Source organism: Phoca vitulina, unplaced genomic scaffold (genome assembly GCF_004348235.1).
Source record: "Phoca vitulina isolate PV1807 unplaced genomic scaffold, GSC_HSeal_1.0 scaffold21, whole genome shotgun sequence".
Taxonomy (NCBI): Eukaryota; Metazoa; Chordata; class Mammalia; order Carnivora; family Phocidae; genus Phoca; species Phoca vitulina.
Genome location: NW_022589724.1, coordinates 1,600,663 through 1,621,130, shown reverse-complemented (window position 1 = coordinate 1,621,130; position 20,468 = coordinate 1,600,663). Strand labels below are relative to the sequence as shown.

The 20,468-nt window shown below is 45.5% G+C and overlaps 1 protein-coding gene across 1 annotated transcript in view; it reads left to right on the top strand.

Annotated features, from left to right (window-relative positions):
- GABBR2 (gamma-aminobutyric acid type B receptor subunit 2) overlaps positions 1-20,468 on the top strand; it is a 339,457-nt gene that overhangs the window by 184,353 nt on the left and 134,636 nt on the right. Inside the window, exons 6-7 of the mRNA XM_032418347.1 lie at positions 5,129-5,329; positions 19,477-19,713. Of these exons, the coding sequence (XP_032274238.1) occupies positions 5,129-5,329; positions 19,477-19,713 (438 nt within the window). The remainder of the gene's footprint in view (positions 1-5,128; positions 5,330-19,476; positions 19,714-20,468) is intronic.

Genomic DNA, 20,468 nt, shown 5'->3' with positions numbered 1-20,468 from the left:
CCTTTCCAGAGAGATGCAGGAACTCAAAGCACACCAGGAGTGAGGACAGAATGGTGACCGGAAGCCACAGTCACACAGGGCTGTTTCATCCTGAAGGCTCAAGAACAAAACGAGAACCTCCTGATCATCTCTCGATTTACGGGGGATCCTGGATGGAGTTGGGAGCTCAGGAGCCAGTCTGCTGCTTAGTTGCTGAATTTGGACTTGTTGTTGACACTTCTGGAGCCTTTGTTTTCTCATCTGTAAAGTGGGGATGATAATAGTACCAGTCTCCTAGGATTGTTGTGGAGATTGAATGAACAGAAACACTGCACGGTGCCTGATGGATAGTGAGCCCTCGGTAAATGTCCGCGGTCTTTTTTTGTTTGTTTATGTAAAGTCTCAGGTGTGTGAGAATGGAATGGACCACTGCTGGGCTGGTGAGTTTCCTATCTGATGGTCTTTACAAGATGGTATGAAGCATCCTCTGCTCCAGTTAAGGGAAGCAAGGGGTCTTTCCCTATGAAAATCTAAGGATGAACATGAGAAAAATTGAAAAAATGGAGCAAATGGATTTAATACATTTTACTTCAAAACCTTGCTCATAAAATTTTACTCATAAACCTTTATCATAAAACCTTGTACATTACCATCTGAGGTCCCGAAGTGGCCCATTTTAAAAAGGAAAATAGGGGCGCCTGGGTGGCTTCGTCGTTAAGCGTCTTCGGCTCAGGTCATGATCCCAGGGTCCTGGGATCGAGCCCCACATTGGGCTCCCTGCTCAGCGGGAAGCCTGCTTCTCCCTCTCCCACTCCCCCTGCTTGTGTTCCCTCTCTCGCTGTGTCTCTCTCTGTCAAATAAATAAATAAAATCTTTAAAAAAAATTTAAAAAATAAAATAAAAAGGAAAATAATGCTCCATATTGGAGAATGGAATCTCTTTTGGGGAAGAAACTGGATTTTATCCCTGTCCCTCCCCACCCTTCACCATATCCCCAAGGCCTTGCAAGCAGCTGGTGCATGGTGGGTCATAACTCCAGGAGAAATAAATTAATAAACATGATCCACAAAGACACCACACTGGTCGCTGGCCATCTCCCTTTTTCAAGAACTGGAAACAGACCTCATGCTCCGCTCTGAGCCAAACCCAAGTGGGGGCGTGGCTGTGATTCCACTCTGTGCCATGCACTGGGATTATTTTCTGAGTGGCATTTCCAGCCATGGTTTCTGCTTCAGAACAGACGGTGTGGCTGTCTTCCTCTCGACCCAAAGCCCCAGGCTGCCTGCCTTCCACATGGCGTGGGACACCATCCACCTCCTCATCCTACTTTCCTCTTGTTGGACGGTGGACATTTTGCAATGGGCTTCCTCTTAGAGTCTGCGGGTGGCTTTGGTTGTTGAGAAATTCCTTGCAGGTTTTTTTGTTGGGTATTTATTCGAGACCCTCGGAAGCCATCTGCCCTCTTACGTGGTTAGGAAGGAATTCTTCTGGCAGGTCTGGAAGCTCCTGAGGAGAGTCTGCTCCGTGTCTTCCTACTGGATCAAGACTGGCGTGTGACAGAGAGAGGGGCTGCTCAGAGCGGAGACCCCTGTGAAAGAGCCTTCCTCTCCTCGTCAGGGTCAGAGTGCAGATCCGGTGGAAACAGCCGTATCTTTGCCATCCAAATGCCGCAGTGCAAACTTTGCAGCATGTTGCTGTGTTCTTGAGATTGGAACCGCCACCCAATGGAAGAGCAGACTCCAGCAAATGCAAGACCTATTTATAGCCCTGTGGCAAAATGTTCATTTGGGCTTCAGCACAGAATGAGCATGTCTCCGTGGCTTTTGTCTTGTCCTCCCCCCTCGGGGGTCTATTCCAAATTCTCAAGCACTCTGGCCTGGGTTCTGGTTTTAGCTCCACCAGCTGTGTGACCTCAGGCAGGTCACCTTACACCTCTGGTCTCCAGCTGCCTCACCTCCAAAATGGAAGCAGCAGTCCTTGCCCCAGCGGCCTCACGGGGTTGGCAAGAGGCTTAAATAAGGCCACGAAAGGAGACCATCATCCCAACTGTGAACTGCCTTCTTGATGTGAGGGTTTATTACTATCATTGGTGTGACCGTAATAGGAAAAGGGAAATGTCCTTCTTGCATGGAAAGGGGAGGAGGCGAAAGGAAATGTAATAAAAAGAGGAAACTGGATTTTTAAAAATAATTCATATCATGGTTACCTGTCAGCAACTAATAAGAACCAAAGCAGTCCCTGAGACTGAAGAAGGTGAGCTCAGGACTGCCCATCACCACATGGCAGGGCCCACCGGTGGCCACAGGTCCTGAGATCACATTCCTACCAGAGACAGGGAAAATGAAAACTAAGGTGACCAAGGAAGCTGGAAATGTGTTCAGTCATTCCGCAACCACTTCTTGGGTGCCCTGGGCACACCAGGCACTGTGCTGAGCACCGGGGATCCACAGAAGAGCGGACGCCACCCTACAAAAACTCCCCCTCCAGCAAAGGAGACAGAGAGCATTCCTTTACTCCCAGCTCACATGCTCAGTCCGTCTGAATATGGGAATAGCAGAATGGAGGCCCAGAGCCTTCCCCTCAGGTGCTTTAGATGGTGGATGGTGTATTTAAACCAGTTCACCTACCTTGCAGGGAAGCCTCTTAGACCCTCACTCAAAGCCTATTTACTTTTGCTCTGCACATGTTTAACCACCCAGGCGCCCTGCTTTCCAAGCCATAACAGTTTAAAAGCAGCAAGTTCAGAGAAGACAGGAGCTCAATGGCAGTGAAAAGTGCCACCCTAGACCCAGCAGCATGACTGTGCACGGCCCGTAACAGTGACTGGTGTTCAGAATAAAACCATGCATTACAGAAAGGAGAAGGCAACGAGAAGGAGCTGCTAAAATGTGCCTGGTTGTAGTGTTGGCCAGGCATGGTACACGTGTCATCTCATTTAATTCTTTACACCAACCCAGTGAGATAGGCTTTGCTTTCCACAGGCTAGAGATGGGAAAAGCGAGACCCGAGGAGTTGGGCGCCAGAGTTACCCAGCTGGTATGTGGCAGAGAATCTGGTGCTGCTTGACTGTAATCTCCCTGTTTGTTTGTTTGAGAAGGTCAGTAGGAAAATGTTTATCTTCATCAAAACTGAATAACATTCTAAACAAAATCTATTGTCACTCAAATGGGCTAAGCTTCTATTCTCTGGAAAATTCACTCACAAGGAACAGCTCCTCATGAGACAAGGGCAGGTCAAAGAGCTGTCACAGCAGATCCCTGGGCGGCTTCTGACTTCCTGCTCTGTGCTGTCTCTAAGTTATCACGAGGTCTTTGTCCTCAGAGAGTGATGCAGGTCTGCCTCTGTGTCTGCTTAGAAGTCCTGTTGTCCTCGCTCTGTATCTGTTGATTCCTACTTAACATACATTCCTAATAAGGGCGGCACTCTTCTTGCCTCAACCTGAAAGCTTCCAAAAAGTTCTGTTTTATTCATTTTGCTAAGAAAAGAGGGGAACTTCCAAAAATGGACTTTGAATCTTGTCCCCTTGACTTAGCTGTATGTGGTTGGGCAAATCCCTCGATCTCTGAGCCTCAATTTCATCATCTATAAGTTAGAAATAATAATGCATACCTGTAGGGTTGTTGTGAGAATAAAATAAGATAATGTGTATAATTGGCCAAGCACAATAGGGGCTCAAGATATGTGAGTTCCTCCCTTCCTATGAAGGATGAGAGTTGTAAAGTCTCACAGGTTCTGCCATTCATACAGTGACCTGGGATCACTGGGATGAGCCTTTTGTTCAAAAATCTAGCCCCCCAACAGATCTCAGATTATCTTTTCTTCAAAAGAAAGATTCTTTGGACTAAATCCCATTTATTAGAGGGAAGATCAGGAGATTGCCTCCCTTTATTGAACTGGGATTTTATCCTGTAATTGAAATATGAGGGCTGTGTTTTCTACAACAGTTGTGATAGGGGCAACATTATAATGTAGCTGCTGGAAAAATGACTATGATCTGAGGCTGCATTATGAGAAGTATATTATCTAGAATTGGGGAGGTCAAGGTCCCATATCATCAGAGGAGTCTAGAGAAAACACAGTGTGATCACTGCCTTGAAGTAGTTGAAGGGCTCTTTCATTAAATAATTTCAGTTTAATCTCCAGAGGCTTCACTGAACCAAGGAGATGAGGCCATGGAGATGGTATCTGAGCTTAAGTTAAGGAACAAACATTTTAACTCACATTTATCCCAGTGAGATGCTCCACTGCCCATGCTGCAGGATGGGCTTTCTTAGGTGTTAAGAGAATTCTAGAAGAGTCGCTTCCCCAGATGTAGGAATGGGGGGGATCTCTCCCCCAACTCTCAGACTTGACTATAACTTTTCTCTAATGTACAGATGCCATTAGGGTCTCTGGCCCACCCTGCTGTGGACAGAGCCTGGCTAGCAACCCAGAGCCTAAGTGGAGGGCAGCCAGAAGCTTCCTGGAGTCCAAAGCAATCCTGCAGGCTCCCCTGCCACGTCCGCTTGGCCTCTGTGCTGTCTCTGTTGTAGGCCAAGGAGCCCAACGGGGCGTGGCATGAACTGTTTCCCAATGTGTTCATGGCTGTCCAGGAATGTACTGCAGGATCATTTAAGGGTCATGTTTTAAACTGTGCACAGTTCATCACAGTACACAGAGAGCATCTGTTGCAATGATCACGTGATTTTTATCTTTAATTCCACTAATGTGATGTACTACATTTATTCATTTGTGTATGTTGAACCATCCTTGCATCCCAGGGATAAAGGCCACTTGGTCATAGTGTATAATCTTTCTAATGTGTTCTTGAATTCAGTTTGCCAATATGTTGTTGAGAATTTTTGCCACTATATTCATCAGAGATATCAGTCTATAGTTTTCTTTTCTTATAGTGTCCTTATCTGGCTTTGGTCAGGCCCTCATGTTTCAATTTTTATTCAGTGTTTATTATTTTATTATATATGTTTCCAATAAACTACCTTGGGTCTATTGAGAGATGATGAGGAAAGATAACAAAGCGAATAATAGAAAAATTAATAAACCCTCTGGTAAGAGGAGGCCTGAGCTCCCTTCACCTGTCTCACAGGGCACAAGGCCTTGAACAAATATTTAACTCTTGGTACCTTCATGGTCAACCCATCTGTTGCAGGCATATGAGGAGAACGTGTATGGTAGCAAATACCAGTGGATCATCCCGGGCTGGTATGAGCCTTCGTGGTGGGAGCAGGTGCGCACAGAAGCCAACTCATCCCGTTGTCTCCGGAAGAATCTGCTTGCTGCCATGGAGGGCTACATCGGCGTGGACTTCGAGCCCCTGAGCTCCAAGCAGATCAAGACCATCTCAGGAAAGGTCAGTGCCATGGTCTGCCCACTTCAGCCCCCAGGCCCATCTCTTTTGATCATCTTGTCTGATGATGTTGGTACCAAGTGCCCAGATCTTGTTCTGGCCTTTGCTGTGTGACTTTGAGCAAATCACTTGACCTCTCTGAGCCTGTTAAATGGGGCTAGCCAGACCTCTACTGCATGCCCCTCTAAGGAACTTGAGAATCAAATGAGGTAAGGGTGCTTTGTAAGCACAAAACACAGTGTCCATGTAAGCAGTGGAGCCATGATTTTCACAGCACCAGCTACAGGTCCGGTGTTTCAGACTTTGTCGGGCTTTCACTCCATGTACCTCGGACCTGGAATGTCATTTCTCAGGCTCACTGGTGCTCCTGTCAGCCTAGAGGAGAGGACAGACCCCCTCAAGTAGACTTTGGGAAACATGAGCTGTAGACCAGCCAGACTGGCTTGAACCCCATTTTGCCACTTACCAGCTGTGTGAACTTGAGCTTGAGTTGTCCAAGCCACGGATTCTTCATCTGTATAATAGGGTAGAAATACCCTCCTCTGGTGGCAGATTGTGCAATGTGACTGGCATGGTGCCCGGTCCCTCAGTGCTGTCATTCCTGGGAGCAGGACCTTGGACAGGGTGCTCCACATGTTCCCGTGGGCGTTACTAACCCCTGCCACCCCCCCACCCCCCCACCCCCGCTTATCCCGGAGAGCTGCAAGAGGGCCAGGTAACGTGGCATAGGTAAAAGTATTTCAGAAGTACACCGTTACCTGTCAGTGTAAATGTTATCAAGAATCAGGGGATGGCGGCCCGGGTGAACGAAGACGGTTCTATCTCGTAGTTCTAACCGCCAGCCAGTATCGAGGAGAGCGGTGCACACAATTCCCTTCTGTCTTCTCTGAGCTCAGATGGTTCCTTTCTCCACCCGACCCCAGTTCCACTGAAGGAATTAAACTTCATGGCAAAGCTATATAAAATTTTTGTATATAATTTTTTATCTATTATTTAATCTCAATCAGAGCCAGCTCTATAAGAATGATTTATTGATTTCTCAAAAAAAATGACAAATCATGAGGACACATTTTGTAAACAACTCTTTAGATCATGCTGGCACCTGAGGGATGCTGGAAAAACACTCTGGCTAGAAAATGTTGGAAGAAATATATTCATGCAAAAATCAATGAGCATACAGAAAGTTTTCTGAGATGCTGAATAATATGCAGAAAGAACTCATTTTATTTCAGTAAGTATTATTTTTAAAGATGTCAAAGTTTGTAGTTTATTAGAAATTTGAGTCCAGGGACACCCTGGACTCTAATCTCAAAATAATGTAAAATTTGAGGAAAATACAAAAACTAAGAAAAAAAATTCCACGCCCGCAGACAGCATAACTGAACTGAGGACTTTAGGAGACCAAAGACAGAAATGATTACACGCAAAATCTGTGAGCGTAAGGGTCATAAGACACCATGAGAAGGGCCTTGAATGTCGTTCTAAGGAGCATGGATGTTACTGGGTGGGTGAGCAATGCACGGATATGAGCAGTACACGGGAATGTGTTTTGGGAAGTTCATTTTTTGCAGTATCTTTTAGAGGTAGTGCTCTGACTTTATAACATCTCCCAGGTCACTGACCTTCATTAATGGTTTTTATTTAGGACTGGTGCTGAGGCTGACCTCACCCCCATAACTCTGTGCCTGGGAATGGAACACTTTGTGGGTATTCCTGGGGTTGTTCACTTCACCCCACAGTGTGGGCGACCTACTCATTGGCCTCCCAGGATGGAACAGTGCCAGGCTCCCGGCATGGGGCAGCTTCCAAAATTCCAGGACACCCAGCCCCTGCCTCTGAGGTGTTTGAAGCAAGAGACAGCATTTCTTACATTATCCTGAGGTTACAAGATGATTGAAGTTACGCAAGAAAATCTGAGGCATCTGCCTCTTGAAATCAGAGTTTTAGGGCTCTCCTGCACATTATGTAGACCAACCTCCCATCAGATTCTCAGATCCTTCCAGTAGCAGAGGACTCACTACTTCTCCCTGAATTTCCCCCACTGGTCCCTCAGGGCCCACACAGGTCCTATGGGTGGTGACCATATCCCCAGCGACAATCCTTGTCCAAATTAAACAGCCCCAGTCCCTCCAGTTGTAATTCACATGCCTAGTGCAGAACCTAAGGGCAAAATTTAAGGCAATGCTAAAAACCTCAGTAATCAAGATGAAAAGTATTGTAATGCAATATTTTTTTAAAAACTCAAAATTAACACACACAAAAAAAATCCGTGATGAACAAAACGTCAACATTTTAAACAAAGGTAAGATTCACAGGACTGGGATTAGGGAGAACTAAGTGATTTAAGTCACACAATTGCAAGACTGGATCTTGTCTTTATTTAAAATGTTGATGTTTTGTTCATCATGGATTTTTTTTTTTTTTTGCATTCGTTTTGATTTTTAAAAATACTGCCTTAAAATGTCATTTCTCTTGATTAATGAGGTATTTGGCCCCCTCTTCGTTTTCACACCTTGTTCGCCTTCCCCCCAGTCCTGGCCCTGAACAGGTTGTGTTTATCAAACTCCTTCCCCACTCAGCCCATCCTCTGTGCTTGTTGTTGAATGCTCTCTCCCTGGGGTGTGGGGCCCGCGGTTGAATAAAGCATTCCTATTTGTGGTCTGACCACAGCCAAGTTCCCCTACTCATCTCCAAGAATATATGGTCAAAGGAAGGTCTAGAGAGGTGGGAAATAGTTCTTGAATTTGAATTTGTGTTATACATGACTGCTGGGGACTGTGCTCAGTCTGGCACAGGCTGCTGAGCTGAGGCCTATATTTTGGGGTCCATCGGTGTCCATGAAGATAAGCAGACACTTGTAGAAGCAAGTCAGTAAGCTCTTGCCATCCATATTAGGGAAGCTAAGCAGCAGAAATGGGAAGGGTCATACCCAAGATCCTTGTAGTGGGTTGAATAGTGGCCCCTAAAAAGATAGGTCAATGTCCTAACCCTTGGAACCTGTGAACATGACCTTATTTGGGAAAAGCATCTTTGCAGATATAATTAATTTAGGGATCTTGAGATGAGGTCATCCTGGACTACCTGGGTAAACCCTAAATGCAATGGCGAGGGTCCTTAATAAGAGAAAGGCAAAGGGAGGTTTGCCACATGAAGGTGGTCATGTGACGGCGCAGGCAGAAACTGGAGTGATGCCACCACGAGAAAGAGAATGCCAAGGATAGCCGGCAGCCACCAGGAGCTAGGAGAGAAGCATGGGATGGATTCTCCCTCAGAGCCTCCAGAGGGAACCAGCCCTGCCGACACCTGAGTTTTGGACTCCCGGCCTCCAGAACTGGGAGAGAATAAACTTCTGTTGTTTCAAGCCACTCTGTTTGTGGAAATCTGCCATGGCAGCCCCAGGAAACTGATACAGTCACCCAGCAGGTCAGAGACAGCCCCAGGACCTGAAGCCAGGACAGCTTGTTCCCTACCCAGAGCCCCTTCCCCTCTGCCATGCTCTCCGCCCAAGACTTGTGACAAGCTTAGAACAGAATGCACCCAAATCAGCCCTTTCTGTCTCAGCCAGCCACCACTAGTAGGTGGCATACAGCAGAGCATGGGTCTGGTGCTCAGGAGATCTGGCACAAATCCTGGCATTCCCACCAATTAATCTGCCTCCAACAGTTAGTCATTCCCCCCCCCCCCCCCACCCCAGCCTCAGTTTCCCAACTGAAAAGGAGAGATTTGGACCAGATAACTCCTGGGTTCCTCTCACAGCTAAGTCCTCTGGCTCTGCGTAAATATGGTACTGGTTCTTACAGTGTGCTGTGTGACATGGCTGTAATGTCACTTAAACCTTGGGATCCCTGGGATAAAGGTGACTGCTAGTAGAGAAGGTTGTAAAATCAGGCAAAACAGTGGCCCCTCTTGGAATGTGTTCTCTGAGGTGTCCCCTCCCATACACCTGTTGCCAGTCAGGCCATCCCCAACTCTTTCACTGGCACCCAGGAGAGTTCTGGTAGGAGGAGTAACAAGGCCTTGGTCTCCAGAGTACATTCATCAGTCTCTTCCTATTGGAATTTCCAATGATGAGACAAATTCAGACCTTCGGGCTTCCCCGAGCACATCCAGAGCTCAGTCTTCTGGAACCTCATGAGGACAGTCTCTGGGCACTTGCTTTGGCTCTACTCACTGAGACTCCCCATTACCTCTCCGCTCCCCCATAGGAACTCTTTGACATTGGTGATTTCCGTCGTCAGCTTTCCCTTTCCAAAGTCCCGTTAGGCTTGTTTCCATTGTGAGCCTTTACAACTCTGGCCAGGTTTCTCTGGTGATGGCTCAGCCTCTCTGGACATTTTTCCCATTCTCCTGCTGAGACAGCTGGACCAAGGCACCAGATGGAGATGTTCACAGAACCCTGGAATCACTGGGGACCTCAGAGGCCCCAATCCCCCATCAAATGCACAGGCTCATTCTTTGGAAGAGTTTTGTAATGTTTTCTGGCAAGAAGCTTCTGCAACCACCCGTGACTGTTGATTTAACAGTGCAGAAATGGAGGAAACACAAATCAAGTGAGTCCTTAGTGGAGAGCCAATGACCCAGGAAAAGCTGCACCCATCTCATCGTCACTGCCAAGTGAGCTCCCTGACAAAGAATGTGGAACTTCTGGGAAGCTCTGGGCTCTAACGAGGAGGAAGGGAAGGGGCCGTGGAAAAGTAGGCATGCTCCCTGGGGAGGTCATCCTTCACAAGGCCACTGCCTCTGCCTCCCACCTTCCCCACAAAGCTCCTGTTCCCCTTGCTTCCTCTGCCTCCCACCTTCCCCACAAAGCTCCTGTTCCCCTTGCTTCCCTAGGAATTCACTTCAGTGGGGGACAGGTAGTGTAGCAGAGGAACATGGGCTCCGGAGGAAAGGTGTGGTAGCCTCTGGAGGGTCATAAGTAATAAGGGCACTGGCTAGATTTGAATTTTGGCCCCATCACTTCCCAACTAGGAGACTGAAAGATAGCTAGTTGTCCATACCGATATCCATAGCCCCCCAGTGTACCTCAGTAACACAACTCTGGTTTTTAAGTAGGTATGTTGCCACCCAGCTGAAAAGGGACATTTCCCAGCTTCCCATGTAGCTAGATATGGCCAGGATTCTAAGTCTGGCCAAGGAATATAAGTAGGAGTGTTATATGGGATTTCTGGAAGTCTCCTTTAAGGGGAGAGCTTGCCCTTCTTTTCCCTTCTCCTTTATGTTAGCTGGAATGTGGATGGGATGGTTAGAGTTCTGGCAGCCATCTTGGCTCAAGAAGTGACCGTGAGAAGGAAGCTTCATTCTAGGGTAGTGTTGCATACAGATAGGAGCTGGGTCCCTGATTACACTATGGAGCTGCCATGGCAGCCATGCACTGCCAACATATGGACATCTTTTACGTGAGAGAAAAATAAACCATCTCAAAGTCACTGATAATTTTTTTTCAGTTATATGCAGCTGAATTGGGTGACATAGTGATAGTGATACAATGACATTGGGCAAGTCATTTGACTTTTCTGAAATTGTTTCTTATCTACAATATTGGGGTAATAATACCTTTTATAAGATTTATAAGAATTAGATAAAGTAAAGTGGAGAAAAGTATCTTGCAGAGTGCCAAACACATAATAGGTGCTTGACAAATTGTGGTCTCTTCATTAGCACAGCAGCCTCAGAGCTGGGGAAAGGAGCAGTGAGTCAGTTTACACACACATATACACAAATCTGCTCTGGCTTGTTGTTGGGATTTTACTGAATTTGTAGGTTAATGCAGGAAAAATTGACTTAATAATATATGAACATGAATTTTGTATATCCCTGCATTTACCAAGGTCATTTTTAATTTCTCTCAGAAATGTTTTGTAATTTTCTGTATGGAATTCTTGCACATACTGTGTTTGGTTTATTTCTAGGTATTTGAGGTATTTTGGTGAATATATGTGCAAATTACTATTGGGTGCATACGTAGGGGTGGAATTTCTGAGTCACAGGGTATGCATATGTTCAGCTTTAGTAGACCCTGCCAAACAGATTTCTAAAGTGGTTGTACCAATTTACACACCCACCAGCAGTGATTGAGAGCTCCAGTTGGTTCACATGCTCACCAACATTTGGTATTGTCGGCTTTTTAATTTTAGCCAATCTAGTGGGTGTGTAGTGGTATTTCATTTGAGTTTTAATATACATTTCTCTGATGACTAATGAAGTCAAATATCTTTCCATATCTTTACTGGCCATTTTGATACCCTCTTTTACAAACTTCCTGTTCAAGTCTTTTGCCCATTTTTTCTACTTGGATTCTCTGCCTGTTTCTTATTGATTTGTAGTTCTTTTTAAATTCTGCATATGAATCCTTGGATGGTTATATGTATTATTTATATCTTCCCCCATTCTTGAACTTACGCCTTCACTTCCTTAATGATGTATTTTGGTGAACAGAAATTCTTAATTTTAATGTAGTCCAGTTTATTCATCTTCTTTATGATTAGTATATCTGTGTTCTATTTAAACATCTTTGCCTACCCACAATCATGAAAATATTTTCCTATCTTTTAGAAGTTTTTTTTCCTTTTCACATTTAGATATAGAATCCACATGAAATTGATTTTATGTATGGTGTGAGGTAAGATCAAGATTCATTTTCTGCCCATATGGATAACCAGTTGATTCAGGACCACTTATTGAAAAGTCCATCATCCTCACCATCCACCCCCCCCCATGCTATAGTGACAACTTTGTCATAAATTAATCATTGTATATAATGTGGATCTGTTCCTGAACTTTCCATTCTCTTCCATTGGTCCATCTCCTTATCCATTAACCAATACCACTGTCTTAATAACTAAAACCTTATTATATAAGACCTGATACCTGGTCATGTAATCTTTCAACTTTGTTCTTCTTCTTTAAGATTTTCCTGGATGTTCCTGTCCCTGATGTCATTTTTCATTTAGATCTACTCACGTATTTACACTTTCCATTACTTCTCATTCCTTCCTGCATTTCTGTTCTTCTGTTTATGACACTTTCATTCTGCCTGAAGAACTCCTCTTGGTCTTTCTTTCACTGCGGGTTGGCTAGAGACAAATTCTCTCAGTCTGGTTCTCTGAAATTTTCTTTCTTTTGTCTTTAATTTTGAGGTGTAGAATTCTAGATAGTCCATTATTTGTCTTCTGGCTTCCATTGTTTCTATTAAGTCAGGTCTTCTGAAGGTAATGCATCTTCCTTTCTCTAACTACTTTTAAGATTTTGTCTTTGCTTTGGTCTTCAGCAGTTTTACTATGCTGTACTAAAATGAGGCTTTCTTTGGGCTTATCTTGATTGTAGTTCACAGAGTTCATACAACTTCATGAATCTGTGGATTGATACGTGTTTGGAGAGATTCTAGCATAATATCCTTTTAAATATTGTTTCTGCCTATTCTTTCTTCCCTCACATTCCAAGACAACAATTATATATGTGAGACATTTTCAACATATTCCATATATCTTATGTTCATTTCTTATTTTCTACTCTTTTTTTCCCATCTGTGTTTCAGTCTGAATATTTATTAACTATTTACCACTACTACCCTTTCTTCTAGTTCACTAACCTACTTTCTGCTCTGTCTAATATGCTGCTTCATCCATCTATTGAGTTAATTTCAGTTGTTGTATTTTTCATTTTTAGACTCTTCATTTTATTCTCTCTTTTTTTTTTTTTTTTTCATAGCTTCCAGTTCTCTGGTAATATTCTGTATCTTTTCATCTATTTTTTTGAACACATAAATGTTCCTCTTTTAAAGTCATGTCTAATAACTTCAAGATTTGGATCATCTGTGAGTCTGTTTCTATTGTCTATTTTTCTTCTTTCCTTTATTCTTTCCTTCCTTATGCCCTTCCTTACTTTTTGCCTGCCTGCCTGCCTGCCTTTCTTCCTTCCTTCCTTCCTTTTCTCTTTTTATTATGGTCCTATTTCCTGGTGTACCTGTTACATTTTATTAATATAATTGGAGATGAAAAAATATAGAGACTACAGATGGTGTTATATTTCTTCAGAGAAGATTTATTTCTCTTTAAGAAGGTAGCTAGACTAGGGGAAGATCACCTAATACAATCAAGAATTGAGATGATTCCAGTCTTGGTTTTATTTTTTTGTTTTTGTTTTAAAGATTTTATTTATTTATTTGACAGAGACAGACACAGCGAGAGAGGGAACACGAGCAGGGGGAGTGGGAGAGGGAGAGGGAGAAGCAGGCCTCCTGCTGAGCAGGAAGCCTGATGCAGGGCTCCATCCCAGGACCCTGGGATCATGACCTGAGCCAAAGGCAGACGCCTAACAACTGAGCCACCCAGGCACCCCTTGGTTTTGGTTTTTATAGACCTGGTCTATTTTGGTTTGCTCTTACTCCTAGTGTTTGCCCTTCATTGTTATCAGCTGAAATCCTGGGGTGTTTACTGGCCCTGGAGTTCAACTTTTGTCTTCCCTGATACTGTGAGACTCCAAACACTTCTGTTTCATTTCTAAACCCCTCAGCCACTGCTTTTTCTTGGCTTCTCAGCCTCTTGCTTTATGCAGCTTAGTTATCATGAAATATTTCAAGTGCAAAGGCCAGTCTGAATACTGGGCTCACTTTTCTGTGCTGCTTTTTCCTCTAACACCTTGGTCCTACAAGCCTTGCTATCCTGATAACCCTGAACTATAGTTTTTTGTCTTGCCCTCCCTGTGGGACTCTGACCCAGTGCTTTGTTTTCTTGCAATTAACTTTCCTACCTACAAATCAGCAAATGCCTCCAGGGGAAACAGCAAAGATTGCTGGACTCTTCTCAAAGCATTCTCTTCTTTCCAGCATCTTGCTCCTCAAGTCCTAGATGTCCTGGTTGCTCTATGATGCCTTTGAATAGCTATTTTTATGTTTTATTCTGCTTCTCTGAATGTTCTTCATGGGAGCTTTGGTCTGATATAAGCCATTTCATCACCGTCAGAGTGGAAGTGTGAACTGAGACGATTTTGCTTCAAAGGTAGAAAACAGCACCCTGGGGACAGGGTAGCCTGCCGCTGCCTTCAGCTCTGAGGGGCTGTTACGCATAAGAGGGAACAGACATGTTTAGCGCAGCTCCACAAGGAGACACTGCGTGCAGAGTACAGGTCATAGGGAGGTGCTGCAGATGCTGCATCCAGAACACAAATCTCCTAGACGGCAAGCACTCCTTAAGCGGAAGCTCTTTCTGAAGAGAGGGTGAGCTTCTCAGCCCTGGAGGAGTCTAAGATGGAGCTCAGCAAACATCTAGAAGTTACTATTGAGAAGATCCAATAATCGGATTGTAGGAGGGACTTAATCAGTGGTAACCGATTTGTATATTCTTGAGATCTTAGAAGGTTGAGAGAAATACAGATTCTGAAATTATCCCATAGACATACTGAATCAAAATGTAGGGCTCTGGCGTCTGCATTTAACAAGGTCCCCAGGCGATCTGCAGACTGGGGTACAGGAACAAGGAGACTAAATAACCCCCCCTAGTGTACCTCCCAAATGAGACTCTGGGATTCCAAAATCCCACAGGGGATGCTAGAGAGAAACTCTGCCAGTTTTGCCACTCTGGGGATGGCAGCTGGAGATGTGGAAGGGGATGGGTTCTTCACCTTCTGCCGTCTTCTGTCCATGAGGCTCCTCTCTCCCTGAAAGCAGGACTCTGCTTGGTTCTGTTGGAATGACAGACCCATAAGGTTTAGTCACATTGTGGGTTAGCAAGCTTGTGTGGGCTAGCCTGGGAGCCTAACCACTATTTATAACATAGTTTCTGTGGAAAAATATGTTCCAAGTTCCAACAACTGCCTTTCAAAAATATGCTGGAGCACAACCTATCAGTAATTGGGACTATCTATATAAAGTTATTTGCTCAGAAACTTTTAGCATCTCATGATAAACCTGACCTCAGAGAATGAGTAATTAATCAGCCTTCAGTGTCAGCTCTACAATGGAAGAAATTCTTCTGCCCTGAATAATCAGAGGCCTGCTTGAAGAACAACTACTACTTTTTCTCAGACAATTGTGAGAGTGTTTCTTCCTGCTGTCATTGTTTTGCCCAAGGGAGATTGGTGCTGGCTTCACCTGGGAAGTGATGAATGGCCTGGGATATAATGTGGTGGCAATGACTTCAACTCAGTGCTTTGCTAAGACAGTGAGAATGAGGTCACCTTGCCGGGCTTAGCTACACCTGTCCCATTCCAAGGACTCTTCCCACAGAAATGAGGTCAACAGCCATATTTCCATTGTTCTCCCCCTACCTCCTGTCCCCCACCCCCTGGGTGAAGAACAGTGTTAAGAGAAAGATGTGGATTTATAAGTACACATGTAAAAAGTATACATAGGGGCTTGTGTTCGCTCCAAGGTCAAACTGAATAAATGATATGATTTTGTTCCCCCTACGGTCTCCACAAAAAATGACCCCAGTAAACGACATTAAGGAAGTTAAAAGATTATACTCATTTATCCCTTGGTGAGACCACACTGAGAATGTTTGCCTCAGGTCTGGGCCCCTGACTTTAAAAGGGTCATAGAAACCTTGAAGGATGACCCAGTGGCATGTTCTGGGTAGGGAAGAGGTCTGGAAACATCATCTGAATATAATTATTAGGTTGAAAAAACAGGACTCCAATACAGACACCAGCAGCCCTCGATGCTTTTGTATTAATCAGAGAAAGCTCACAGGAGCAAAATCCAGGAGAGAAGAAGTCAAAGGGGCCTCAGAACTTTTATACTTAAAGAATTAGAGAAAACAAATTCAAGTAATTTGTAATACTTTTAACATAGCCAATAGCTAAATTAATAACCGGAAATAGACCCAAATCATCTTTAAAAATCAAAGAAAATATAGTCAAATAGTAAAAGATGGAAAAATAATAAGAATGCACTTAAACAAAACATTGACAGGTGTGACTATCATCATAACATTATGGTAGAAAAAAGAAAAGCATCTAAGAAATAAAAATTGCCTATCAGTACTTGAAAGGAGCTCACTCTACTCATTAGTCAGAGAGATGCAAATTAAAATTAAAAGGGGATGCACTTTTTTTTCTTAACCTAACAAACTGAAGATTTTTAACATTGTAATAGCTATTATTGTCAAGGATGCAGGGAAATGGGTACTTTCCTACCCAGGGGGATTTTAATTTCTCATATTTGGGGAGACTATCTTGGCCCAGATATGGATGAATCGTGTTTAAGTTTGTTATACTCTTTGCCTCAGCAATTATACTTCTGGGAATTTATTCTGAAAAAAATAAGTACCAGTATGTGTTCAGAAAATTTAGATACAAGGATGCTTTTTGTAGTCCTGTAATTGGGACAAATTCAAAACAGCCTAAATGTCCAATAATTGGAGATTGGTTAAGGAAGTAAGGTAGGGCGTGCGTGCACCAGAGAACTGTTGGCCCCCTCAGCACAAATGTCAACGCAACCTGGGCTCCTCGGGGCATCCTGGGTGGCCGGGTCCGGTCAGCCACCTCTACTGTTAGTAACAGTGGGTGACATTTGTGGTGCACCAGCATGTCCTGGACACTGGGCTGGGCACTTTGCATGCGTCATGTCACTGAATCCGCATGGCCACCCAGCAAGGGAGGACACAGAGACCTGGAGGAGGTAAGACCTCGCCCCAGGTCACACTTAGCAAACCACAGAGCCAAAGCTGGAGGGCAGGCTTGCCTGCTTCCAGATCCTCTGTCCTTACCACTGTGCCAGGCTCCTACCTATGTTGCCAAGAGGAAACTTCCAGATCACCTGATCCCACCTCCTCATTTTTCAGATGGAGAAATTGAGGCTTGGGAAGGATCTCTGTAGGTATCGCCGTGGGTTCTGGTGATACCTCAGTGATCAAGACAGAAAACATCTTGACCCCATGGAGCTTAATTCTAGTTGTGGGAGGGAGGGGAGGAGGAGGGAGGGCTGGAACAACAGACAATGGGCAAACAGACGCATAAGTAGGAAAGTTGCAGGCAGTGAAAAGTGCAGTTAAGAAGATCAAACCAGTGGATAGAGAATGCCTGGGGTGAGGGGTTTTTAGAAAGGGTGGGTCAGGGAAGCCACCCCTGAGAAGTGACAAGTGTTGACATTTGAATGCGGAGAATATCATGCAACGAGCTGGGGAAGCTTTCTGGCAGAGGAAACAGCTGGTGCAAAAGCCCTGAGGTATGAACAAACTTGATGTGATCAAAGGACCCAAGAGGTCTAAGGGAGAGAGTGCGCCTCATAAGGGACCCCGCATGCTCCGCGGGGAGGAGGGAGGAGGGTGGAGAGCTGAGAGCGGGAGGGTGGAGGGTATGAGGGACAGTGAGGAGCTGCTAAAGGCCCTGAGTGAGGCTAGAGACAGAGACAGTGCTGCCTCCTTGAGGAACCTTTGGATTTAGGAGCTTCTGCTGTGTGTTTTGAGTGATGAACAAATGTGATGGCTGGACATGACACATTTCCAAGGAAAACTGTCAACAGGGATAAGACCTGAGTCATCCAGTGGGAGCTGAAGCAAAGAAGGAGGGAGCGCTATTGCTGGGAGACCAGCATTCCCGGTTGGCCAGGCAGAATTCCTCACCTACAGGGTCCACAATTGGAGGCACTTGGCTGTCCCCAGGCACGTGTGAGTGAACCAAGGGCAAGAGACTCACCCGGGCTCCAGCCACGAGACCCAGCCCTCGAGGGCTCAGCCTCACCACCCTTCTTGGGCACTAGACCTGGCCCCAAATAACTCGGGGTAGTTTTCAAAAAACAATTATGCCCTCAGAAGTCAATAAGGAATGAAGGAGCAGAGATGGAATGGGACCAGTGTAATTACACACACACACACACACACACACACACACACACACACACACACAAGCTGTGTGACCTTAGGCAAGTCTCTGGACCTCTCTGTGCCTCAGGCTGCAGGTGGAGGGAGCATGTGTGGCCATCTCTACGAGCCGTTCCCAATATAAACTGACAATGAGTCAATGGTTTCTACATGTGATTTGTTCCCAAAGAGATTTTTTCCGAAGACTAAGCCATGGGCTCTGATGACATTTCTGGCAGAGGAGTTCAGAAGTGACTTGAGAGGCCCATGGAAAGGTTGAGGGTGATGGGTTTCCCTGGGGTGGCATCCCTTTGGATGTGTAAGCCTCAGCAACTGGAGTAAAAAGGTTTTCATGACTTTATGGCTACAATCAGAATGTTAATATCACCAATGAAATTCTTTTATGAAATTCAGTTCAGTGGGAGGAAAAAAATGCTTTTTTACAAAATGCTGAATTATTCACAGACCTTGCTGTATTACAGAAGAGGAAAGAGGAGGGGCACATTATAGGGTCAGGCAGGCCTCGCTCTAGGCAGGCCTCGCTCGGGCCCGGGGGCTCAGAATCCACAAGCCATTGGGACATACCCCCCACCCCCGAGCCTCCACCCCCTCCCTCCTACATCACACCCTGAATGCCCCGCCCAAACAGCTGGAACCACAGAGCCAGGGAGCCTCTTGCCAGGGCCGGCCCTCCTGAGGCTGAGCTGCACTTCTGGGGTAGTTAAAGGTCTCTGATGTTGGAAGGGGAGGAGGTGTGGACCGAGCTTGGCTGGGCTGCAGGGGTGGGCCCCACGGCAAGGCCGGCTCCCCCTATGCCTCTGTGTCCCGCCTGAAGCTCGGAGGAGCCCCGGAATGCTGAATTCAAACTTGCCCTTCCAGATCATTAGGAAGGTATATTCATTATGATGGGGAGATGGAAAATATTTTATCGAGCAGTTTATTTGCTGGTCTGTAACTTAAATATTTAGGAACATAGGGAACGTGGTCCTCCACTGGTACTATAGCTCCAGGCCCTGCAAATACCACAGGGAGGCCCGCTGCGGGTGCATTATCCCTTCACCCTAGCCTTGCAAGACAGCCAGGGTGCAAGTTTCAGCCTTGCAACTCACTGGCCGTGTCATCCTGGGCAAGTCAACTTCCCTGAATCAGTTTTCCCATCCGTAAAATGGGGACAATAATAGTCCCCACTGTATGAGGTCGTTGTGCGGATTAAATGAGACAATGGCCTCAAAGAGCCTGGCACCGGGCCTGGCCCACAGTAAGCACTGGAGAGCGTCCGTTCTTGGCACCGCGTGCCTGATGTCCCTGCTGGCTATAACTTGGTGTCCCCCCACCCGCCCCGTTTTACAGACGCCACAGCAGTATGAGAGAGAGTACAACAACAAGCGGTCAGGCGTGGGGCCCAGCAAGTTCCACGGGTATGCCTACGATGGCATCTGGGTTATCGCCAAGACGCTGCAGAGGGCCATGGAGACGCTGCACGCCAGCAGCCGGCACCAGCGGATCCAGGATTTCAACTACACGGACCACACACTGGGCAGGATCATCCTCAATGCCATGAATGAGACCAACTTCTTCGGGGTCACGGTGAGTCCCACGCCCCAGACTGTGCTTTCCTTCGTGCCCCTTGGAGATGTACAAGGCAAGAGGGACTGAGTCACATGCCTCTGAGACGAGGTCCCTTTTCTCCGATCATTGAAATAACTTCCCATGGGTTGTAGGATTGCCCGGCTGCCGAAATGAGGGACAGGTTCAGTGATGCTCTCTGACAGGCTGGGAAGATGCCTCTCTATAGCTCACGGATTACAAAGGGCGTAGTGAGTTGACTGTAGACAGAGCAGTTGAAATTCACCAGGTGGGGGATGGGGTAGCAAGAGCTCTGGACCCAAAGTCGGGTTCAAATCCTGGGTCTTTCGAGGTACCGTCTCCGAACCATAGAGTTTTCATTCCCGAAATGGAAATAGTACCTACCTCATGAGGTAGGTATAAAGATTGACCATTATAAAGTAAGAACTGCTAATATTTGTTGAGCAGGCTACTTGCTCTGAGCCTCAAGTTTCTCCTCTGGGAGATGAGGATAATAATATACGTCTCGCAATGATAATAATTGCTAACGTTTCTGTAATGTTTATTATGGGCTACAAAGTTCACTAAGCACTTCAGATAGGTTAGATGCAATAATGTATGCCCGATGCTAGGCCCATGCTAGGGTTGTTAGTGTTAATAATGATCTCATTGCACCCATATGCCATCCATAGGAAGTAGATGCTGTTATTATTACCATTAGAGGTGAGGAACATGGGGTGCAGAGCATTTAAGTTCTACAGCCAACCAGAAGTAGA